Below are 23,370 nucleotides of genomic sequence, written 5' to 3' on the forward strand. Positions count from 1 at the left end.
GCGGTCCTCAACGCGTCGAATCTCCTCCTTCTCATTCACGAGCCCCGTTCTTTCTCCGTCGGCGTCGTTACGTCGTCCGGATCACATCAGGGATGGAGAGGGGGTGTGGGGAAAGTGGAGAAGAAGGGGAAAGGCCCCTGAACAATTCTGGCCTGGGTGAATTTCATTCAGGGCCTTCCCCTATTTATACTAAGTGGGTATTTTTCATAAAGACCCCAAAACTTAAGTATATCTCCCGACGTCCAAAAGACCATTTGCATGTGACCCTCTAGGCCCATGTATAAGTCTAGTTAATGACTCCAGCGGCCCAATAACCTTTATTGGCCTTCCAAATTAATTAACTATATCATCATATAGATTAATTAATGTCGGATCGATTTAACCCAATCGATAGGTCGAGACTCCGACACGTGGGGTGCCAAGCTACACCTCGTGTCCTAGAAGATACGAAGGAGTGTGTATTGACTCACTCATTGAACTTGTTCATCATCGGTTACCGTGTATGTATAATCCCTCATCCACTTGACGCTCCTTGGATGACTTAGGGTATGGTCAACTGTCAAACCCTAATCGTTCATCCGAGTTAGTACTGATGCATTCGGAAATCATCAGAGAACTCTTTTATGATATTTCACTGCCTTGGCCAAGAACTTCATCGCATCATCTTCCTTGAGCTATCACCTCTTATACCGAGGGTGGAGGATCCCATCTTCACCACTCAATCGCCTTCGTGTACTTCTTGATGCATCCGAATTAAGACCGTTTAGAATCCCATGACTAGAGACTCGTTGGCCATAGCCAACGTACAACCGTCCATCCACAAGACGTCTTTGGTGTCTCAGATCTAAGGACCACTTACACAACCGTGACATGAATCAACCTGATTGACAGTTTGGTATAATACCATTTAGGGATTCATACAGATCAATTCAGTGAACTCTTTCCACTAAAGAGCACCCACTATCTATCCTTAGTGTCTCCACACTAATGGCTAGGGGAACGACCATACTCATCATATGAGTAAGGCTAGATAGGCTATTCTATCCGGATACTTCGATGTCCTTCTGGTGTATCCTTCGAATAGGAATGTTTCGAACACATGCTTAAAGACTAGTGATCTCCGTATTACGATCTCATCACAATTCATTAAGTCTGATCATGTATTCATGGACTTCATTATAAGCATCACACATGCACTACAATAAATATGTTATGTTAATAAACATGGAACGAGATGTGGAATGTGTGATTGGCTTGCTGGCCACGTATATTTCCAGCACCCCTCCCTCTTCATCATTTGGTAGGACCTCCCCCGTGCAGCTCATGGTTGTCATCGCGTTGAGAGCCTTGGCTTGCCTGCTCTCCGCACGCAGTGTCTCCTCCTGAAGGCTAGTCCTCGAGAGTGTTGTATCGCATGGAGCACTAGTGGCGGGAGTACCGGACCTCTTGCCAAACTGATGTCCCTCAGCACACATCCATGCTCACATCCGAATATGGTGCGAGGACCTTCATACTCGATGTCGCACCAACTCCGAGGGACATGCGTACAACTTTGAAGCCTACGGCTTTCTCTAAGAGCAGCCTCGGTATCATCTCTTGTGTCTTTTTCTTTTTGCACCATGGATGTGGGTGAGTAGGGTTCGTGTGTAATTAGGGCATTTATGCTCACTCCATGCCTATAAACACTGATAAACACTCCACTTAATATATAAACCCCCTAGGTGGTGTTCAGGGCGGGCTGGACTAATCTACAGGCACAACCCTTGGGTTGGTCGTACACGGCACGATGTTTTATTGCCAATAAAAAAAATAGAAAGATGAATGAACTGGAGAAGAAATGTGATGAATTTAAATGTTTCTCTGAAAGGTTTTTGAAAAAGATAATACATATAAACCTTGTTTGAAGTTTACTATAATGATACTATAATATGATTTAGAAGGGATCACTATAAAGCCTTAGGAAATGGGCTCTTTTCTTTAGGTATCTTAAGCATAGGCTGTTTATTCTTTCACATAATCATAACATTTGATACCCTAAAATCATAAAATTTATTTGTGCATTTGCTTGACGTTTATTCAAGTTCAAAATGAAGTAAATCGTTCACCTCACTTGTGTTTTCAAGAATTGGGAATTATCTCATAATCCAAGGAAAATGATAAAGAAGTATCCAATCTCGCAACTTTAATGACTTGTCCCATATCTTGAATTTAACTTTAGTATGAAACATTTTTACCCTAATCTTGAGAACTAATTTTAAATTTTTATATGAGATAATTCTAAAATAATTTTGAAATTAGATGGATCTATAAGTTGGGTGTTTAAACATTGACATCCAAAGTAGAAAATTCTTGGTAAACATTCAGAGGACCATTTCCTATCTATCATGAAATTTATGAACCAGTAGTTTGGTCAATCAATTGACCCTTTACAATCAATCATCAATGCACCCTCTTGATCAAATTGGTGAGTGGTGTTTGCAATAGCCAATGATGACAATGAGATAGTCATCATGTTTTATGCTTGCCACAATGACAATGATAAGATGATGTTGGTGATGAAAAAAATATCATTATCCTTTTGCTAACCTCAATCATATGATGATAGATAATGCATAATAGTGATGTTGAAAAAAAAAGTCTTGGTCATAAATAAAGCTATAAAATGACCATATTATTCATTTGATGAAGTGTTTTGTTCTAGTCCATTGGATAAAACTGTCACCATCCCTTAGTTTGCATTATATGATGATAGCGATGATGTAGAATCAATTGATCCTTTCAACCCAACTGTTGCATTGGAAATCAGATTGGGCTAACTGGCATGGTGCAAGTTCCATTATGGAATGGACTACTATCCCAATACCTAAATAGGGATGAGAAATTGGGATGGGATGTCATTTCAGTCAGTCATCTATTGTAGAGTCTGAATGGGCCATAGACAAAAAGGATAATTGAATAGACGGATGTCAATCATAAACTTAGAGTAAATCGCATCTGGTGATGAATGAAATGAAAGGTATGAAATTGTCATCCTCTTTTCAGGGTACACACGAAGATGAATATGATAATGATCACAGGTGACAATCATTACCAAGACCATTCAATAAATCAGATCTTTGAATCCGAGCCATATGTTCCCACCTCTGATAAGTCATCACAAAAAGATATGGAGAGGTTGGAGGTGATTAGTGGATTCCTAGGTAAGCCACAGGTCTCCACCTCCACATAGGGGTCACAATTTAAATGATATGGATCGACTGCACAGATCATGAATGACGGCGTGCCTAGTGATTACGTACTTGAATTATTATACATCTGTTGCCAACTAAGACTGCCTCTACAAGTGCCGCCGCCCGTTGCCGATGTTTCCAATGCTCAATTTACTCATATATTCTCCATTACTGTTATTTAAATTAAACTTCTTTTTTTACATCTCAGTTATTAGTTTAAATTATAGAAATTCTATCCACTCAATTCTCATATTTTAGTCTTTAGTTTTTTGTTAGCTTACTACACTAACATCTCATTTTTTACTATGTTTCTTATATGACATTTTTAATAATTTTATTTTTTTTCTAAATGTATGCTAATTGTAATTTTATTTACATTTATAATTTTCTCAGTGTTTTATGTTCAAGTGCATATATATTTTATTTTTGCCTAACTTTGTATCATTCTATAACTTAGTCTAACGTCGTGTTTAGTTTCATTTCCCATCTTCCGCCAGTTAAATGTTAAATTATTTGTTAACTTATTAACCTGTAACTGCCAATTTTCATTTTATAAAGGTATCATGAGGCTCCATTACTTGGTCAGAATTCATTTTCAGTTACGTTCCTTACCAGTCATCATTTAAATTTTTTGAATTTTAATTCATTATAACGCCTAGTTTAATTTCAATTTCAATCAATTTACATTTTAATCCTTCCCATTTTTCTATTATTTATGGTATTATCATGTTCTTCATTATTTTTTCTAGACTCCATTTTTGTTACTTTTTGAATCAGATGTCCATTTATTTTAATTTTTTTTTTTTACTGTCCTAAATGTATAAATGTGGGGTTGAGTATTTTAATTATTTTTTTGTGGTGGATGTGTCATTGAGACCCAAAAAAATATCACACACCTTATGTTGGAAGAAGAGGTGGTTAGTACGCATCCTAAATTTACTTCTCCAAGTTGGTGGAAAGCTATATGACATTCCACATCTACTTGTGAATAAGAGTAGAATCAAGGCTATCGAAGATGCATAAACTAAAAGTGCCTTATATTATTTACTATGATATGGAAGTCCTCTAAAAGTGATTAATATTGATAGAATAAATTAGTAGCTTTTAAGCCAATCACACATTCCAAATATCCTTCCATTTTCATTAATACAATGTATAGTGCACGTGTGACACTTATAACGAAGTCCATGAACACATGATCAGACTTAGTGAATGATTATGAGATCATAATATGAAGATTTCTAGTCCTTCAAGCACATGTTCTAAATATTTTTATTTGAAGTATCTAGATATAATACCCTCACTCATATGATATGTGAGGTCTTGTGGCTAATAATGTGGAGATACGAAGGATAGATAGTGAGTGTCATTCTGCATAAAGAGTTCACAGAATTGATACGTATGAATCCTTGTATAGTATTAGACCAAACTGTAATGCAGTTTTATTTACATCACAGTTGTGTATGTTGTCCCATAACTTGATACACTAAAGATGTCTTGTGGACAGATGGTTGTACTTTGATTATGATCTGCAAGTTCCTAATCATGGAATCCTAAGCAGTCTTTGTTCTAGTGCATTGAGAAGTTCACGAAGACAATTGAGTGATCAAGATGGGATCATCTGCCCTCATTATAAGAGGAGAAAGCTCAATGAAGATGATGTGATGAATTCATTTGCTAAGGTAGTGAAATGTCAAAGAAGAGTTATCCAATAATTTCAAAATGCACCAATACTGACTAGGATGACTGATTAGGGTTTCATAGTTGACTATACCCTATGTCATCCTAGGAGTATAAAGTTGATGAGGTACTATATGTACACGGTACGTGATGATGGACAAGTTCTATGAGTGAGTCGGTACACACTCCTTTGTATCTTCTAGATCATGAGATGTAGCTAGGCATCCTACGGGCTGGAGACTCGCCCTATCAATTGGGCTAATTTGATCCCGCATTAATCAATATATGAGATGATATAAATAATTAATTTATTTATAAGGGCAATAAAGTTTATTAGGCCACTAGAGTAATTAACTATACTACTACATGGCCTAAAGGGTCACACTCAAATTCTCATTTGGATGTCGTAAAATATTCTTGAAGTGTGGGGGTTTTATTCATAATACCCACTTATCAAAAGAAGGGAAGCCCTTGAACAAAATTCCCCAAGGCCAGAATGGTTCAAGGCCCTTTCCCTTCATATCCCTTCTCACCATAGCTCCTCTTTGTTCCTGATGCAATTGGGATGGTTTAATGATGACAACGGTGTGAACGGAGCTCGCCAATGCTAATGAGGAGATTCACACATGAGCAATTCAACTTGTATCACTCGAGGGTCGAAGAAATCATGGATGTGTTCCATGCCAAGTGATTCGATTCATTTTTTTGTTGATGCATTTAGAATTCCTTGTATGTCTTCTCTTGTGATTCATTCAAAGTTTTCATCCAGATCAAGGCCCTTATAACCCAAAAGTTTTTAAAATGTGTGAAACCCTTCAGCTAACCAACATGAACAATTGGCATGTGGACATTCCAAAAATATCAAAACCTAGATTGCAAATTTTGATTAGAATAGTTGTGGAGAAAAAGGTCTTAGACCAGATTTCTTAAGATCTTTTAGAGATCAAACAGAAAAATTACCACAAACACATGAGGATTCCAAAAGGATTGACATCTTTGCCCAATCATTGTACCCCTTGTTATGCCGATCTATTTAGCACACCAATGTTTGTCTCCATATTAGGTGGTTAAACATGTGTCTCAATCATGTGTGAATCATGTGACCAGGGAAGATTTTTACTTATGCAAAACCAATTGGATTATTTGAAGCATACATACACATTACAGATTCAAACTTTGTAGTACAATGACATCATAATAGACAAATTCTATTAGATGGTGGCTGAAGCCCTTGATCCATCCATGAAGCACCATAAAGATTTCCCAAAAGTGAATCAACTTTTATGTGCATAGCTAGGCCAATACGTCATCAGTAATAAGGATGTAAGGTCATCTGTATATGTGCATGAAGTTTCCAATAATATCCATGTGCAAAAGAACATGCTATTTATTATGCTGTCCGCTATGTCTGAATTGCGTAATCATTTCCCAAATTACCTACATAGCAGGATAATTGGCAAACAGAAAAAAATAGCAAAAGATAAAGACTGTCCAATATTTATTCCTTAGACTTGACGTTGTAAAGGAGTATCTTTGTATTTGTGTCACTCCTCTCATTGCGTAACAACTCTTGTCAGTTGGAAGGTCCATCATTACAGTCAACATGGCTTCTTTAAAGGGCAAAATAACTATTGTGTTGAGGATTATGAACTCCTAGTTAATGAGGGTGAGAAGAATAAAGGTGGAGCACGATGTGGAATACATGAACATGGTTGAAGACTAAAGAGTAACAATCGTGGTCTCGTATACTCCTCTTTTTTTTCAGACTGGTTGTTTTTTGACAATGAAAGGCTTTTATAAGATAATCTTAAATCAAATGTTACCTATGTTTAGTGAACACATTTCTATCCCACTTTCCAAGTTTTATTTACTACATGTAAATGTTTCGATCATTGAAAATTGATTTATTTACTGCATTTAGATCATAAAGTTTAATAAAATGATTTTACTTTCCTGAAAATGATGGACGTTTGATTGAGTCAACATGCAAACTTATTTCCTCAAGCTACACTCGATGATATTAAAAATACTAAATGATGGATTTTGAAAGGATAATGATGCTCCAACTGATTTTATAAGTGCGATGAAGATAATGATTTTATAAATGCGATGAAGATAAAGGATTTTCTGATGATTCTGTGATGATCAAAGCTAATCAATCTTCATTCCTCGAGCTGAATTTAATGAAAATAGTGATAAAATGACAGATTTTTCAGATGATGATGTAAACTAAGGGTATTTGATCAAGGCATCGTCAGCAATCATCCTACTCTGGATGAATAGAATGATACCAATGATAGAGGTTTTTGGATGACTGTGATGGTAAATGATGTTTGATTGAGTAATATTTATCCCTCAAGCTACATTTAATGACAATAATAACACTGATGACATAATATCTGACTATGATGTCAATCAAGGCTATTTTATCAAGTGAATCTTCATCCTTCGAGAAAGAGTAATGTATTGCAAAGAGTAACATCTACTAGAGATTGAATATCTTCTGCGAGAAGATAATATGAGTAAAGTAGTTTTGGAAGAAATTCCAAGTAAAAACAAAACTACAAGCTCATCAGATGATGAATAAAATCCATAACATGTTCAATTATATAATGAAACCACAAATTAGAATTAGTAAGATAATCTGATAAATATGTTAGACATATTCCTTTGGGTGAAGTCGAGACATACCATAAGGATGATAATCTTGTGACCTATGATATGGCACTTCAAGGTTCCAATTCCTTGAAATGGTTGGAAGTAAAGGATTTTAAGATTCATTTGATGCACCAAAACTTAGTATGGTACTCTATTGACACTTCAAAGGTATAATGCCTAATGGGTGTTGGTGGATTTTAAGAAAATAGTTTTGTGCAAATGGACAAATTGACAATTTGACATGTACAAGTAAGGTTGGTTGCAAAAGGCTAACATTGGAGATAAGGAGATGATGATGACAAAACTTTCTCACCAGATGGTATGACTAAGTTAATCCAGATCCTTTTCGCCGTAGTTGCAGACTATGATAATGAGATCTATCAAATAGATTTCAAGACTGCTTTCCTCATTGGAAACCTCGGTGGACATATTGCTTTGGGTGATGTGTGTAGAAGGCGACAAATGTGAGTGTAATCAACTTCTTGATGTTATAAGTAGATGACACTCTACTAACTGGGAATGATGTAGCAATGTTGCTGTCTGCAAAGGTATAGTTTTCCAGGAACTTCTCCATGGAGGATTTATGAGAAGCAACCTACATATTGGGAATACATATCTATATAGATAGATCGAGAAGGTTGCTAGAATTTTCCCGATCCACGTGGATAGACATCATTTTCAAAAGCTTTGGCATGGAGAAATCTAGAAGATTTTTTAAACGGATAAAGTATGGAGTTCAAGTATCCAAGGAGCACTCACTTAAGAGTTCTCTAATAATTGTCCAACACATCAGTACTAAGTGGGATGACCAATTAAGGTTTAAGTCGCCATTGGATTGTTTAAGAGGATGAGGGGCTATACATACTCTTTAATATCTTCCATTAGATCATTTCTTTTCAGATGAAGGTGACAATGAAGACGATTCGACCAATGCAATCTTGATCCCTAAAACTGCACTCAATGAAGATGGGAATACCGACGATGGATTATTAGATGGCGATGACGGTCAAGGTGATTCAATCAAGGCAATCTTAATCCCTCAAGCTACACGAAGAACATGAAAATGATGATGATGATCAAGGCCATTCAATCAAGACAATCTACGTCCCTCAAGCTACACTAGATGATGACAACATTACCAAAACATGACAATGACGATGACGATCAAGGCCATTCAATGAAGGCAATATAAGTCCCTCAAGCTACACTAGATGACGACAACATTATAAAAACTTGACAATGAGGATGACGATCAAAGCCATTCAATCAAGGCAATCTACGTCCCACAAGCTACACGAGATGACGGGTTTTCAGACGACGATGACGATGACACAGAGCTCACTAGAGCAATCAAATCTAATCCTGGCCGTCGGATTTGAAACCAGAATGGGTGAGCCAGGATGGGTGAATTTCCACCGTCCGATCCTCCACTAACCCATCCATCACAAAGAGGATATGTGAAGAGCTTTGGCAAGATTGAGAATTTGAGGTAGAAGAAGAGAAGGGGGGAGGCCAGGCCAAGCCATGAATCCTCGCCTCGTCCACCTCTCGAGCGCTCTCCGACGGCCCTTCTCGCGCGCCATCTCCTCGAACCCAGTTCAAGCCACGCCCAATGACGCGCCCATGGCAGATTCATCAAGCAAGCTCGCCGATCTACGCCGGCGCCTCGCCCAGGACACCCCCACGATCTCCGATTTCGCCTACTCCGTCGAGGTAGGCACGAAGAAGAATCCGCTTCCCAAACCCAAGTGGATGAGGCAATCGGTGCCCGGCGGCGCCAAGTATGCTGCGATCAAGGCGAAATTGCGGGAATTGAAGCTTCATACTGTTTGCGAGGAGGCCAAGTGCCCTAATTTGGGCGAATGCTGGTCTGGAGGAGAGAACGGGACTGCTACTGCCACGATTATGATCCTCGGGGACACCTGTACTCGCGGTTGTAGGTGAGAATTGAAATTGGGCTTTGGGGATCTGGGTTTGTTTTTTTCGATAATTGGGTACCGATTTTGTGCCCTAACGAAGTATATGATGCCGTTGATCCATCAGATTTCTGGTTATTAAAAGAATATATCGACGAAACTTTGCGCTGTTTTTGTCGTGTAATTTGAAGAACGAGTTTCCAAGAAACTTCATTATTAGATTTTTTAAATTCATGAAGAACTTCACTGTAAAAAGTTTATTCCTTTTGATATCTTTATGGTAAATGCGAGAATTATTCCTTTTTTAAAGCATGCTAGAGATTTAAAGAATGCACCGATGAAACTTTGCGCTGTTTTTTGTCGTGTAATTGGAGGTTGTTTTAATTCAAGAACTCTCCTGATGGTTTTCCATGCCTTGTGATATCTTTACAGCAAATGCGTAAAAACTTCTGTTTTTCAAGCCTGATGAAATTAAATCGTCGAGGAATTCTCTTCAGTGCGAATTTCATCCCCATGAATGAAAAAATCCATATAATTTCTCTACGGTTATTTTCTTCATGTTTTTTAAGACCAGCTGAAAAAATATATTCGGGGACGAGATTATGCTCCAAACAAATCACATTAGCTCGAATCTGGGCAATGACGGTATTAAAAAATCCACCAAAATGGAAAATTAAATTTATTTTGTCATGCATCGTGTTCTTCATTTGTTGAAATCTAATAATTTTATTTTAATTCTAGATTCTGCAATGTTAAAACATCTCGGACCCCGCCTCCTCCGGATCCTAACGAGCCATCTAATGTTGCTGAGGCCATTGCATCTTGGGGCCTTGAATACGTCGTGATTACCAGCGTTGATCGCGATGATCTAGAAGATCAAGGCAGTAATCACTTTGCTGAGACTGTGAGGAAGCTTAAAGCACTGAAGCCAAAGATGCTGGTTGAAGCTCTCAGTATGAAAATTTTGTTTTTGATGAGCATCATATTTGTTAATTCGATTTGGTGAAGATGACGTTGCTCATCTACTCCTTTCTCTCACCTTTCCCATCTGTCTGTCTGCGTTTCTCTCACTCTCTCTCCCAGTTTCTTGTTATCTCTAGTTCTTCTCTGTTCTCTGGCTGACTTACTCTCTTACCCATCAGTCTACTTCTCTCTCTCTCTCTTTCTCTATTACCCTCTTCCCTCTCTACAAAGCAGCCTCGTTGTATTACTCTCTTGCCCTCTCTCTATTGCAGCCCCATTGTATTAGCCTCTTGATCTCTCTCTTTGGCCTTATTGGTTTCTTCCCCTCTCTCTCTGATTTTACCCTATCGTATTTAAAGGTATTTTTGTTATTTATTCCACTAGGGGCATTTCGGTCAATTCTTCATCATGTTATTGATTTTACAGAGAGCAGCTCTTCCTTTTGGTAGCAGCCGCATAGCTCTCTCTTCTCCCCTCCCCCCCCCTTGTTCTAGATCATGGATCAGTTTAAGTTTCATTGAAATATCTCAAGGAATTTCACAGTGCATTCTTGATACATGTTGGGGATATATCACTCTCTTTTTCTCTTTCTATCCCTCTCATCTCTCCCCCTTCCTCTCTCTTTCTCGGTCTGTTTTCTTTATTTTCTCTCGTTCTACCTCTCTCTGTCACTACCTCTCTGGCTCTACCTCCCTCATCTCGGGCTACGTCTATCATCTACCTATCTTCCTATTTATCATATTTAGATATCTTATAGTTCCAAAAAAAAAATCATATTTAGATATCTTGTTCTTCAATGTACTCCCCACCCTCCGTGCAGTCCCAGATTTCCGAGGGGACCCAGAATGCGTGGAGCGTGTTGCGGTGTCCGGGCTCGATGTGTTTGCCCACAACATCGAGACGGTGGAGGAGCTCCAGGGGACGGTGCGGGACCACCGAGCCAACTTCAAGCAGTCGATCAGAGTTCTGCAGCTGGCCAAAGCCCGGGCTCCAGCGGGCACACTCACAAAGACCTCCATCATGCTTGGGTGCGGCGAGACACCAGACCAGGTACTGCACACCATGGAGAAGGTCCGAGCCGCCGGTGTCGACATCATGACCTTTGGCCAGTACATGCGCCCTTCCAAGCGCCACATGCCCGTCTCTGAGTTCATCACCCCAGAGGCCTTCGACAGATACAGATCCATAGGCATGGACATGGTGAGTACTAGACATTGTCGTTCTGTTCTTTTTGTGCGAATTTGTGCGAATCGTTCGTTCTGTTTGGTTTTCCGAACAGAACAAAAACAAATTCGAACAGAACATTGCACAGACCTGTGTGCGGTACTTTTGTTTGCTTTGTGTGAATTTTGTTCTAGTTTTGCGCGAATTTTGTTTGTCTTTCAGGGATAGAGGGAGAAGGCTTTGGTTTTCTCCTTTGATGTGGCTTCAGTTTTAGTGAGAGAAGAGAGAGAAGGAGAGAGCCTCAATTTAATCTTTTAGTTGATTATTATCATTTAAACTGACCCTCAATTTAGTGGGTCATTGACCTGGGTCTTTCTGACGTTGACTTTGACAACGTTTTCTTGGGCAGGGCTTCCGTTATGTGGCGTCCGGGCCCATGGTTCGCTCATCATACAAGGCTGGTGAGCTGTATGTTAAGTCCATGATCGAGGCTGATCGAGCCGCTGCATCTCTGTGAGGGAGAGGGGAAGAGTGGAGTCAGGGGGAGAAAGGAGCTAGAGAGAGAAAGAGAGAAGTTGATGCCTGAATGTGGATGCATGGATATTTAACCGTATTCATTCTACCTGTGAAACCACTTTTGCACTGAAGGGTATATAATTTGTGTTCTAAGCGTCAGAAAGAGAGAGCGAGAGATGGAGAGAGAGAGAGAGAGAGGGAGGTTTAATAAGAGAGAGAGATGTGGGGGGAGGGAGAGGGAGAGACAGAGGGAGAGACGGAGAGAACGAGAGAGATGAGTAGAAAAAGGGAGGGAGAGGGTGAGGCAGAGAAAGAGATGGAGAGGAAGGGAGAGAGAGAGAGAGGCAGAGAAAGAGATGGAGACGAAGAGAGAGAGAGGGAGGGGAAGAGAGAGAGACAGCGGGAGAGAGAGAAAGAGAGAGAAAGAGGGAGAGAGAGAGAGATGGAGGGAAAGAGAGAGAGACAGCGGGAGAGAGAGAAAGAGAGATAAAGAGGGAGAGAGAGAGAGATGGAGGGAAAGGGAGAGAGACAGCGGGAGAGAGAGAAAGAGAGATAAAGAGGGAGAGAGAGAGAGAGACAGCGGGAGAGAGAGAGAGAGATAAAGAGGGAGAGAGAGAGATGGAGGGGAAGAGAGAGACAGCGGGAGAGAGAGAAAGAGAGATAATGAGGAGAGAGAGAGGTGGAGGGGAAGAGAGAGAGACAGCGGGAGGGAGAGAGAGTGAGAGAAAGAGCAATAAAGAGGGAGAGAGAGAGAGAAAGATATGGAGATGGAGAGAGGGAGTGAGGCAAAGAGAGAGAGAGAGAGAGAGAGAGGGGAAATGATGTCCCCATCCTTGTTTCTCTTCCCTCTTTCTCCCCTAATCCGTCGTGGGAGCTGTCCCCATCAAGGTTCCTTCCTCTCTCAAAGTGTTCTTGCATCTTGTTTCTCTATGTGAGATCACGAGAGTGAGGGCTTAAAACCTTTTTTCTCTGTGTGAGACTAAGCGAGTGAGCGCCCGTGCTTCTCTTCTCTGAGTGAGTTGTTGAAGCGAGAGAGCTAGGATCCAACAAGTAGGGTAATTTTTACAGAGCTTAGAAGCTTTCCCTTTCATTTCCAAAGTTAACAAAACTGTTTAGACATTTCTGAGGTTTTTATTGGAGACCTCATGAATGATTAATCCCTCATATTAATTTTTTGAACGAGGAAATATTTCCCTCAGCTGTGCAGTCTAAACGCTTCTTCCATTGTATCTGAAGATTGATCTCAGGGGATATCAGGAATCTCCCCTATGCATATTCAAGGTGAGCCTTTCTCAAAATTTGTATTTGTTTCATAGATCTATGATTTGAATGAAAATATATGATACGAAATTATATGTTGCACAGCTTAACATGGTATCAGAGACTTACAAGTTTGGATTTTTTTACCAACCTTTCTTCGTTTCATATGGTCTGATCTTTACAGATTATGCACGATCATATGATTGTCTGCTCTGCATCTTCTTATATCAGCAATCAGAGATTCTACATCCATCCTTTCAAACACCACAAGTAGGTTAGACTTTGACCACTGATGAAGGGACAGTATAATCCAAAATTGATCAATATATTGTCTTAGGATCCTGAAGGAGAAATTTTTAGTGAGCACAATCTGTTTAAGTATAGTTGAGAGACAATTATCTGCATGGCAAATGATTGATCAGAGATCAAAGGATAATCCTAATATTGATGATCCGGCATATTATGGTGGTCTAGTAAGGTGTAATGGGAAGTAGCCTACTTGGCCACATGAATCATGAATTTGACGCATATAGAGTTGAAATCATCAATTGTCCTACAGAGGCAGAAATTGAAGATACCATACATATTGCAATTATTTTAGAGAGTGAATTGAGAGTATTGCAGGAATAAATTTATTATCTAGATCATATTTTGAATTCAGTATTTATTGGAGACTTTAAAGACAAAAAACCTCAAAATATGACATATAGGCATCAGAGGAAGAACTGGAAAGGAAATCAACCTGACACTAAATAATGTAAGAAGAGAAAAAATACCAAGGATAACTATTTGTATTGCAAAATGACTACAGGAAGAGCTTCCTTACATTTGAGTGTAATTGACATAGGGGTCAATAAAGATCTAAAGCTACTAATTCAATGGTTGACATGAACTTGGTAGAATTACGGAACATCGAGGATGTAATTTTGAGTCTGATCCAGAAACTGTCCAATTTCTCTGATTCACCGATAAGACTAGTCTGAGTTTTTTAACGTCTTAACACATTTTATTCACAACTATTTCATTGTCTCATTTCTAATCAGAAAAGCAAGATAAAGAAAATATGATCGATGGATTCTAGATTCAAGTGCTACAGATCATATGCATCTAAAATGAGGGGGGACCATCAAGCTTCAAATATCGTGTCTCAACCAGTTTGTTTAGTGAGAGATGACTTGTGCAATCTGCCCATCAAGGCACTCGACCTAAAAAGCAAGCCCAAAGGTTTGACTTCATTTTTTGCTTATCCTTCTTTTTTGTAGGCCTCGGATCTGTTGGCAACGTATGCATTTGTGTGTGTTTGTCGGCATGTGTTTGGGTCTTTGTATGTTTGTGCACGTGCGAGTTTGTGTGCGGGCATGTTTGTTAGTTTCTTTCCTATTAGGGGCCCCTAGGACCCTTATTTGGGCTTTCTTCCCTTTACTTCTAAGGGGTAAGGCCCATATTTACCCCCTATAAGAGGGGGGGCCCTATCGGTAGAGGGAGATGAAGAATTTTGAAAAAATGTGATCCCATTATTTTTTTCTTTATTTATGTGTTTTCTTAGTTATTTTTAGGGTTTCCAATATTTACAAAACTGCTAGTGTGATCTTTGAGTTTGAAAAAAAAACTCTGGAACCCTTATCCGATTTCTGTTGCCGCCGCTGTAGACGATGACACCGACTCACCCAGGGCCTTCAAGCGGCCAGTGAGCCCACTTGCGGACACCCAACCCTTGAGCGCCGCCACTTGTGACTGCAAGCAGTGGCCCTGGGGGAGTGACGCCCCAGGGGGTGAGCCCAAGGGGGCAGCTGCGATCCACCAGGTAGCACGGCCGCGACAAATGGCAGGCAGGCCACTCGGTTGCCCGGACACGAGCCAACCCCTTGGCTGCCCAACTACTAGGTTGCACCGCTTGGCCACCCGACCAACCCGTGCGGTCGTCCAACCGGCTCGCCCAGTCGTCCAGCCACCAGGCTGCCTCGCCCGGCTGCTACACTACCCCATTGGCAGCTAGGCTAGCTGTTTGTCCGCCTGCCCGTCTGCTAGGCCAGCGGTCAATCCGTCGGCCCATCCACCAGGCTGGCCGTTTGTCTGCCTGCCCAGCCGCCAAGCCACCCGCCCGCCTGCCCCCTCTTCAATGCATGCCACCGTCGCTCATCAACGCCCACTACTGCCGTTCGCCAAGGGCTGTTTGTTACCGTGATGCCTCACCCATATGGGGCGCCACCTGTAAATTCTACTTATCCCACCCAGTATGTGATGGCGTCGTCATATACACCGCATTAAGCATATCACGTCCCTGACCCTCAACAAGTGCTACCTACGGCATATCAGATGGAGTCCATCGTTCGACCTCCACCTCAGTCAACTTACGGGCTGCCACCAACTTATGGGCTGACTGCCCCCGTGGCCACCCAAATGGCACCACCACATACCTACATGCAACAAGCACATCACAAATATGGGGAGTACACCCCACTAGCAGCCCCAAATGTGGCCCATACACCCAAACCTAGAGATTATTACGGGCCACAAGATGCTTGACGTCAAGCACTGAAAGATGTCATCATGAGGACAACGAGAGAGACCGTCGTAGGGAAGCTCACAAAGGAATGATTCAAAAGAGTGTGTGAATGGAGGTTCCTATTTAAGAAGGGTCAAGAAAACCTAAAGAAACCGTCGAGCACCAAATTGACGTCATTATGAGGATGACGAGAGAGACCGTCGTAGGGAAGCTCACAGAGTAATGATTCAAAAGAGTGTGTGAATGGAGGTTCCTATTTACGAAGGGTTAAGAAACCCTAAAGATTACACCGAGTGGGAATCCGACCTTGAAAGCTATTTCCAGTTGTATGACATGGACGGCGAGCTATGCGTGTCATACGCTGAAGCTCGGCTTAGTGGCTAAGCCAAAATCTTCTGGAAAAATGAGAAGGAAGCAGCACGACGCGAGGAGAACCTTCTCTAACTTGGGAAAAAATAGACGACTTAAGGACAAGTACGTTCCCAAGTTGTACATGACCTGCCTCTTGCTTAAAGGGATGGATCTTAAGCAAGGGAAGCAAAATGTTAGTGATTATATTGAGGAATTCGAAGAATTTCGTATGCGATGCAAATTTGTGGCGAGTCCACAAGTTCAGATTGCATTTTTTATTCATGGTCTAAGGAATGACCTAGGCATACGAGTGATGGAACAGAATCCAGCTACAGTTGACCAAGTCTATAGCTTGGTCGAGAGTAACGAATACACCATTGATGATGTTACTCCTCCTCCACCGGCTGCCCCATGGTCGACAGCCGCCAATCTCACTGCTGCTAGAGCTCTGAGTAACCCAGGGTGGTCGAAAGGGACTACTACCACCCCAAAGGTTACTCCACCGCCGACTACAACGGTGACCACGGCTCAAACCGCATCAACGGTTGTGTCTATCGCACGGGTGCCCATCGCCACTCGAGAACCCATGCAATGTTTTAAATGCAAGGGGTTTCAACATCGTCAAACCGAATGTCCCTCCCTCCTGCATATGGACATCCATGGCAACCCGATAGAACCACTACCGAAAGATGACTTGGAAGTCGACGAATATCTCGGAGAACTTCCTGAGGAAGAGGAGTATGAAGAGCCAATCGGCTACATCCAAATTACTCCAATTGCACCAAAAACTGAACAACCCATCATAAACTTACGGATTCAAAGAAACAGAATGGACACTAGCTCCACTCGAGCAGCTCCTAGTCGAGCCTCCATCCCAACTCCTACTCTGGCATTCACTACCCCTAGGACTGGGTCAACTCATGCTAGAGAATCGACCCTTACACCAAGAATGAACAACGCACAGCCCAATCCCACACCAGCTGTCAGCTTACTACTGCCGACATCCTCTTCTGTACCCATACACGTTGATACCAATCAACGTACTTCTATATTTTATTTGTACGTCAAAATTGGGGGACGTACTTTCAAATTGATAGTTGATAATGACAGCTGCATAAATGCAGTATCAGAGGAGACAGCCACCAAATTGAGATTAAAACCTATACCACATCCCATACCATACAACGTCTCTTGGATTGACGCTTCAACTTTACCCATGAAATCACAATGCCATGTCCCACTCAAAATGAGCACCTACGACGAGAAGGTGCTATACGACGTTCTACCAATGAAAATTGGTAGTATTATCCTAGGACGGCCATGGTTATTTGACCGTGATGTCCAAATTTTCAGACGGGACAACACTTGCTCATTCGTTTACGGTGGCCGATGACTCATATGGTACCCATCGGCCAAGCAAGTAAACCCACCATTAGTACCCACTCCAGCTCCCACCCGACAACCTAGGAGTCTAGTGATTACAAACGGATGTATTTTTTGTCGATAGTTGAACAAAGGTCGAGAGAATACACCTGTTTGTTTTGCATTAAAATTAGCTGTTCCTACTAAGGAACCAAAACCCGATAGCGTGGCCCCCGAGGTCACCCAACTCATGGATGAATTCAGTTAAGTCTTTCCGAATGAACTACCAAACGAGTGACCACCGATGTGTGACACACAACACGCAATAGATTTAGCACCGGGAGCATCACTCCCAAACCTACCCTATTATCAGATGGACCCTACCAAGTACAAAGAATTACATCGACAAGTTAAGGAGCTCTTAGCCAAGGGGTTAATCCTGTAGAGCCTCAGCCCTTGTGCAGTACCAGCACTACTAGCGCCAAAAAAGGATGAAACTTGGCGCATGTGCTGCGATTCTAGAGTGATCAACAAGATCACTGTAAAATATTGCTTCCCAATCCCTCGAGTTCAAGACTTATTTGATGAGATGGCTGGGGCCACCATCTTCTCCAAGCTTGATTTAAAAAGCTAATATCACCAAGTTAGAATCCGTCCGGGGGATGAATGGAAGACCGCTTTCAAAATTAAAGACGGTTTATTTGAATGGTATGTAATGCCTTTTGGGCTATCTAAGGCCCCCATTACTTTCTAAATATTAATGAATGAGGTACTTGGCCCATTCATTGGAAAGTTTGTCGTCGTTTATTTTGATGGCATTCTCATTTATAGCTCGAACATGAATGATCATATGCTACATCTATGAGATGTATGTCTAGCGCTCCGTCGAGAAAAGCTTTACGCTCACCCAAAAAAATGCACTTTTTTTTCAACGGGAGTATCATTCCTAGGATTCATTTTGTCGCCCAACGGAGTATCAGCTGACCCTGCCAAAGTAGAGGCCATCACTTCATGGCCATAACTAAAGGACATGCACGACGTCCGAAGTTTTATGGGATTAGCTATCTTCTACCGAAGGTTCGTGCTAAGATTTAGTGGGGTCCCAGCCCCAATTACAGATTTGTTACGGAAGGATAAGTTCGAATGGACCCCGACGGCTGAGAAGGGTTTTGAACTTGTAAAGAAACTTATGATGGAGGCCCCGGTCCTCAAATTACCCGACTTTGGTAAGGTATCCGAAGTCGCGTGTGATGCCTCCGGAGTAGGCATTGGAAGAGTCCTATCTCAAGAAGGACATCCGATCGAATATTTTAGTGAAAAACTAAATGACACCCGCAGAAGATATGACAATTATGATCAGGAATTCTATGCTCTAGTGCAGTCGTTACGACATTGGAGGCACTACTTATTACCAAGGGAAGTCGTCTTGTATTCAGATCATAGTTCCCTTAGGCACTTACACTATCAACAAAAAGTGAGTGACTGTCATGCCCCATGGATTGCATATTTACAAGATCACACGGTTGTTATCCGGCATAAAAAGGGCAAGGATAACGCAGTGGCTGATGCCCTAAGTAGGCGGCCATTAGTTCTTAACATGATGCAAACCCAACATTTGGGTTTTGAACAAATTAAAGATGATTATGAGGACTGTCCTGACTTCGGACCGACACTACGCGCTCTAAAATAAAGATCAAGTTCCAAATTACGGGACTACTATATTTCAGACAGACACTCTTCCATGGAAAGAGGTTATGTATTCCACGTACATCATTACGTGATTTCCTCATATGGGAAACTCACGTCGGAGGCCTTAGTGGTCATTTTGCAAGACAATCCAAGCCATAGAATATCAATTCTACTGGCCAACATTGAAAAGAGACGTTGGCAAGATAGTCTCACGTTGCTTAACATGCTCTCGCGCCAAGATGACCAAACAAAACTCCAGATTATACACACCCCTTCTAGTACCCAGTAGACCCTGGGATGATCTTAGTATAGATTTCATCCTGGGACTCCCTAAGACATTGTGACGACACGACTCGGTTATGGTTGTCGTTGATAGATTCTAAAAACTGACACATTTTGTGCTGTCCTCCAAGACCTCCGATGCTTCCCGCGTCGCACGCCTCATCTTTGAAAATATTGTCGAACTTCATGGAGTGCCAAAGACCATCGTCTCGGATCACGATGTGCGATTTTTGAGCTACTTTTGGAAGACACTTTGGGTCCCCATGGGAACCCAACTAAAGTTTTCCACTACTTACCATCCTCAAACGGATGGTCAAACTGAAGTTGTCAACTACAGTCTAGGCAACTTATTACGATCCATCGTTGGGGATATTATCAGTTCATGGGATTTAGTGTTGCCTCGATCAGAATTCGCGTATAACTCTAAGGTCAATTGTACAACTGCTAAGACCCCTTTCAAAATCGGGTATGGTCAGTTGCCCCGCCGGCCTCTAGACCTCATGCCATTAGATGAACATGTTAGAATTTTCGAGGAAGGGTTAGATTTTGCACAACATATTAGAAACATGCATCAAAGCATCCATTCACGCATTGCATTTCAAAATGACAAGTACTAGGAAACTGCTGATAAAGGACGACGGTCCGTTAAGTTCACGGAGGGAGATCAGGTCATGGTTAGGTTATGGCTTGAGAGAAATTCTCCAGGGGTCGCTACAAAATTACATCCTCGTAGCGCCAGGCCTTTCTCGATTTCCCGGGTGATCCATGACAACGCATACGTGGTGAGCATCCCTACAGAGTGGGGGATTTGTCCGACCTTTAACGTAAGCGACTTACTACGCTACCATCCTACACCATCAATTTGTAAACCTCACAGCGCTTCGAGCTTAAGTAGCATTAAGGATGAAAGACACTTGCCACCCATCTCCCTTTCAAAACCTATGAGGCCGTAAAACATCGATACAGTACTGCATTAAGTAATCGACAGTACAAAGGAGCAGTTGGACTACAGATTTATTGTTCGGTGGCAGGGCCAACCTTCTTCAGAAGACACATGGATCATGGAAGCTGACCTACAATGACTTTGACCGGAGCTAGTGCAGCCAATCGAGGACGTCATGAGAATCAACTCGTCGGAGTCAAGTTCCTCCCACCTCGGGAGGATGATGGAAGACCATCTTGCCAACGACACGGGAAGTCGCAAGTAACCACTTCGAGTAGCATGAGGTGATGCTCACGACCCATCATTCAAGTATTCTGCTTAACGACACGTCGACGAGCATCTTTTATTTTCTTGTATTTTGAATGTAATTTTCATTTGAATTATGGACAAGCCTATACGTGTTTTGGGCCTCGTCCTTTTGAATCATTTGTAATTTCATTTTTTGGGTAGGCTGCTTGTCAAGAGACGGTTCCTTCCCGTTACGACCCAATTGGGCATGCCCTCGACCCTATATAAAAACCGGCATGCCCAAGAGGACGTTTTGGAGTTGAATTTGAAATTGAACGTTTTTCTTCATCTTTGGCTCCCGTCCTTCCCTTCCCTTGGGAGAGTTTTTTTTATTGTTTCCTAGTGTTAGATCGTAGGAAGATTGTTGCACGCCACTCCACATCAAGTTCTCCATGGAACTTGTTGGGTTCTAGAGGCCTAGATCTGGATGAAAAAATGGAAATGATTCGCACCATAAGACTTGAACGAATCGAACAACATCAACAAAAATATTGAAACGAAGTACCCTTCCACGGATCGCATCCGTGATTTCTTGGATCCCGGAGTGAGAGGCTTCAAGCTGCTCACGTGTGCAGCCTCTAGACGTATCCACGCGATCCTTGGCACGTCGAATCTCCTCCTTCTCCTTGACGATCCTCGTTCTACCTCCACCATTGTCATTACACCGTTCCGATTGCATCGGGCATGGAGAGGGATTTATGGAGAGTGGAGAAGAAGGGGAAAGGCCCCTGAACAATTCTGGCCTGGGTGAATTTCATTCAGGGCCTTCCCCTATTTATACTAAGTGGGTATTTTTCATAAAGACCCCAAAACTTAAGTATATCTCCCGACGTCCAAAAGACCATTTGCATGTGACCCTCTAGGCCCATGTATAAGTCTAGTTAATGACTCCAGCGGCCCAATAACCTTTATTGGCCTTCCAAATTAATTAACTATATCATCATATAGATTAATTAATGTCGGATCGATTTAACCCAATCGATAGGTCGAGACTCCGACACGTGGGGTGCCAAGCTACACCTCGTGTCCTAGAAGATACGAAGGAGTGTGTATTGACTCACTCATTGAACTTGTTCATCATCGGTTACCGTGTATGTATAATCCCTCATCCACTTGACGCTCCTTGGATGACTTAGGGTATGGTCAACTGTCAAACCCTAATCGTTCATCCGAGTTAGTACTGATGCATTCGGAAATCATCAGAGAACTCTTTTATGATATTTCACTGCCTTGGCCAAGAACTTCATCGCATCATCTTCCTTGAGCTATCACCTCTTATACCGAGGGTGGAGGATCCCATCTTCACCACTCAATCGCCTTCGTGTACTTCTTGATGCATCCGAATTAAGACCGTTTAGAATCCCATGACTAGAGACTCGTTGGCCATAGCCAACGTACAACCGTCCATCCACAAGACGTCTTTGGTGTCTCAGATCTAAGGACCACTTACACAACCGTGACATGAATCAACCTGATTGACAGTTTGGTATAATACCATTTAGGGATTCATACAGATCAATTCAGTGAACTCTTTCCACTAAAGAGCACCCACTATCTATCCTTAGTGTCTCCACACTAATGGCTAGGGGAACGACCATACTCATCATATGAGTAAGGCTAGATAGGCTATTCTATCCGGATACTTCGATGTCCTTCTGGTGTATCCTTCGAATAGGAATGTTTCGAACACATGCTTAAAGACTAGTGATCTCCGTATTACGATCTCATCACAATTCATTAAGTCTGATCATGTATTCATGGACTTCATTATAAGCATCACACATGCACTACAATAAATATGTTATGTTAATAAACATGGAACGAGATGTGGAATGTGTGATTGGCTTGCTGGCCACGTATATTTCCATTAGAAGCGCCATCAACGATCACCAGTGTAGTATTCTGCTCAGAATTCTCCATGGTTCTTTATATGTTCTGCTTCAAGAATCACCAAGAACGTCTTCTTGATCTCGTCTTGATGCATGCGCCCTCCTGCCCGTGTCACACCGCCGTCGTCTTCTACTCTGCCGCTGTCGGTCGTGTCGCCACGACGCCAACACTGTCTGGGACATCATCGACATCAGGTCGCCCCTGCACGCGGCTTCTCTCCCACGCATGCCGCATTTTTGCCGTGCTGTGCGAGCTTGACGGTGATAGACCCATTATATATCATGTAATTATACATATTTTAAGAGCATTTTGGGATAAATTCATGTGTATTTCACCATATTTCATGAAATATTGCATGTCATGCACTGAATAGAAAAAATGATAAAATTGATGCATTTTAATGTCATTTTATGCATGTTATACAATTTAAATATTTTTTAGTGAAATAGACATCTAATACCTATTTAATTTTCTCATGTTCTATTTAGTGTCCTTGTCTATAGTATCTTGTCTATGAAATTGCAGGGGTGAAATCAGTATTTAATTTGAAGAAATAAATAGGAAATATTATTGAAAAAAAAAATAATAAAGATAGAAAAGGATATTTTATTGGGCCGGCTATGGAGCAACCTAAGGACTAGGCCTCAAGCCAGCAGCCAAGGCCAGCTAGAG

General features: G+C 41.6%; 1 protein-coding gene across 1 annotated transcript; it reads left to right on the forward strand.

Annotated features, from left to right (window-relative positions):
* The first annotated feature begins 9,035 nt into the window (after positions 1–9,035).
* Positions 9,036–12,280, forward strand: LOC144700901 (lipoic acid synthase 1). Its single transcript, XM_078572477.1, has 4 exons — positions 9,036–9,508; positions 10,226–10,437; positions 11,268–11,647; positions 12,021–12,280. Exons 1-4 carry the CDS (start codon positions 9,093–9,095, stop codon positions 12,126–12,128), a joined length of 1,116 nt encoding a protein of 371 aa, XP_078428603.1. The 5' UTR covers positions 9,036–9,092; the 3' UTR covers positions 12,129–12,280.
* Positions 12,281–23,370: the final 11,090 nt, after the last annotated feature.

The sequence above is a fragment of the Wolffia australiana genome, chromosome 3 (assembly GCF_029677425.1).
Source record: "Wolffia australiana isolate 7733 chromosome 3, ASM2967742v1".
Lineage (NCBI taxonomy): Eukaryota > Viridiplantae > Streptophyta > Magnoliopsida > Alismatales > Araceae > Wolffia > Wolffia australiana.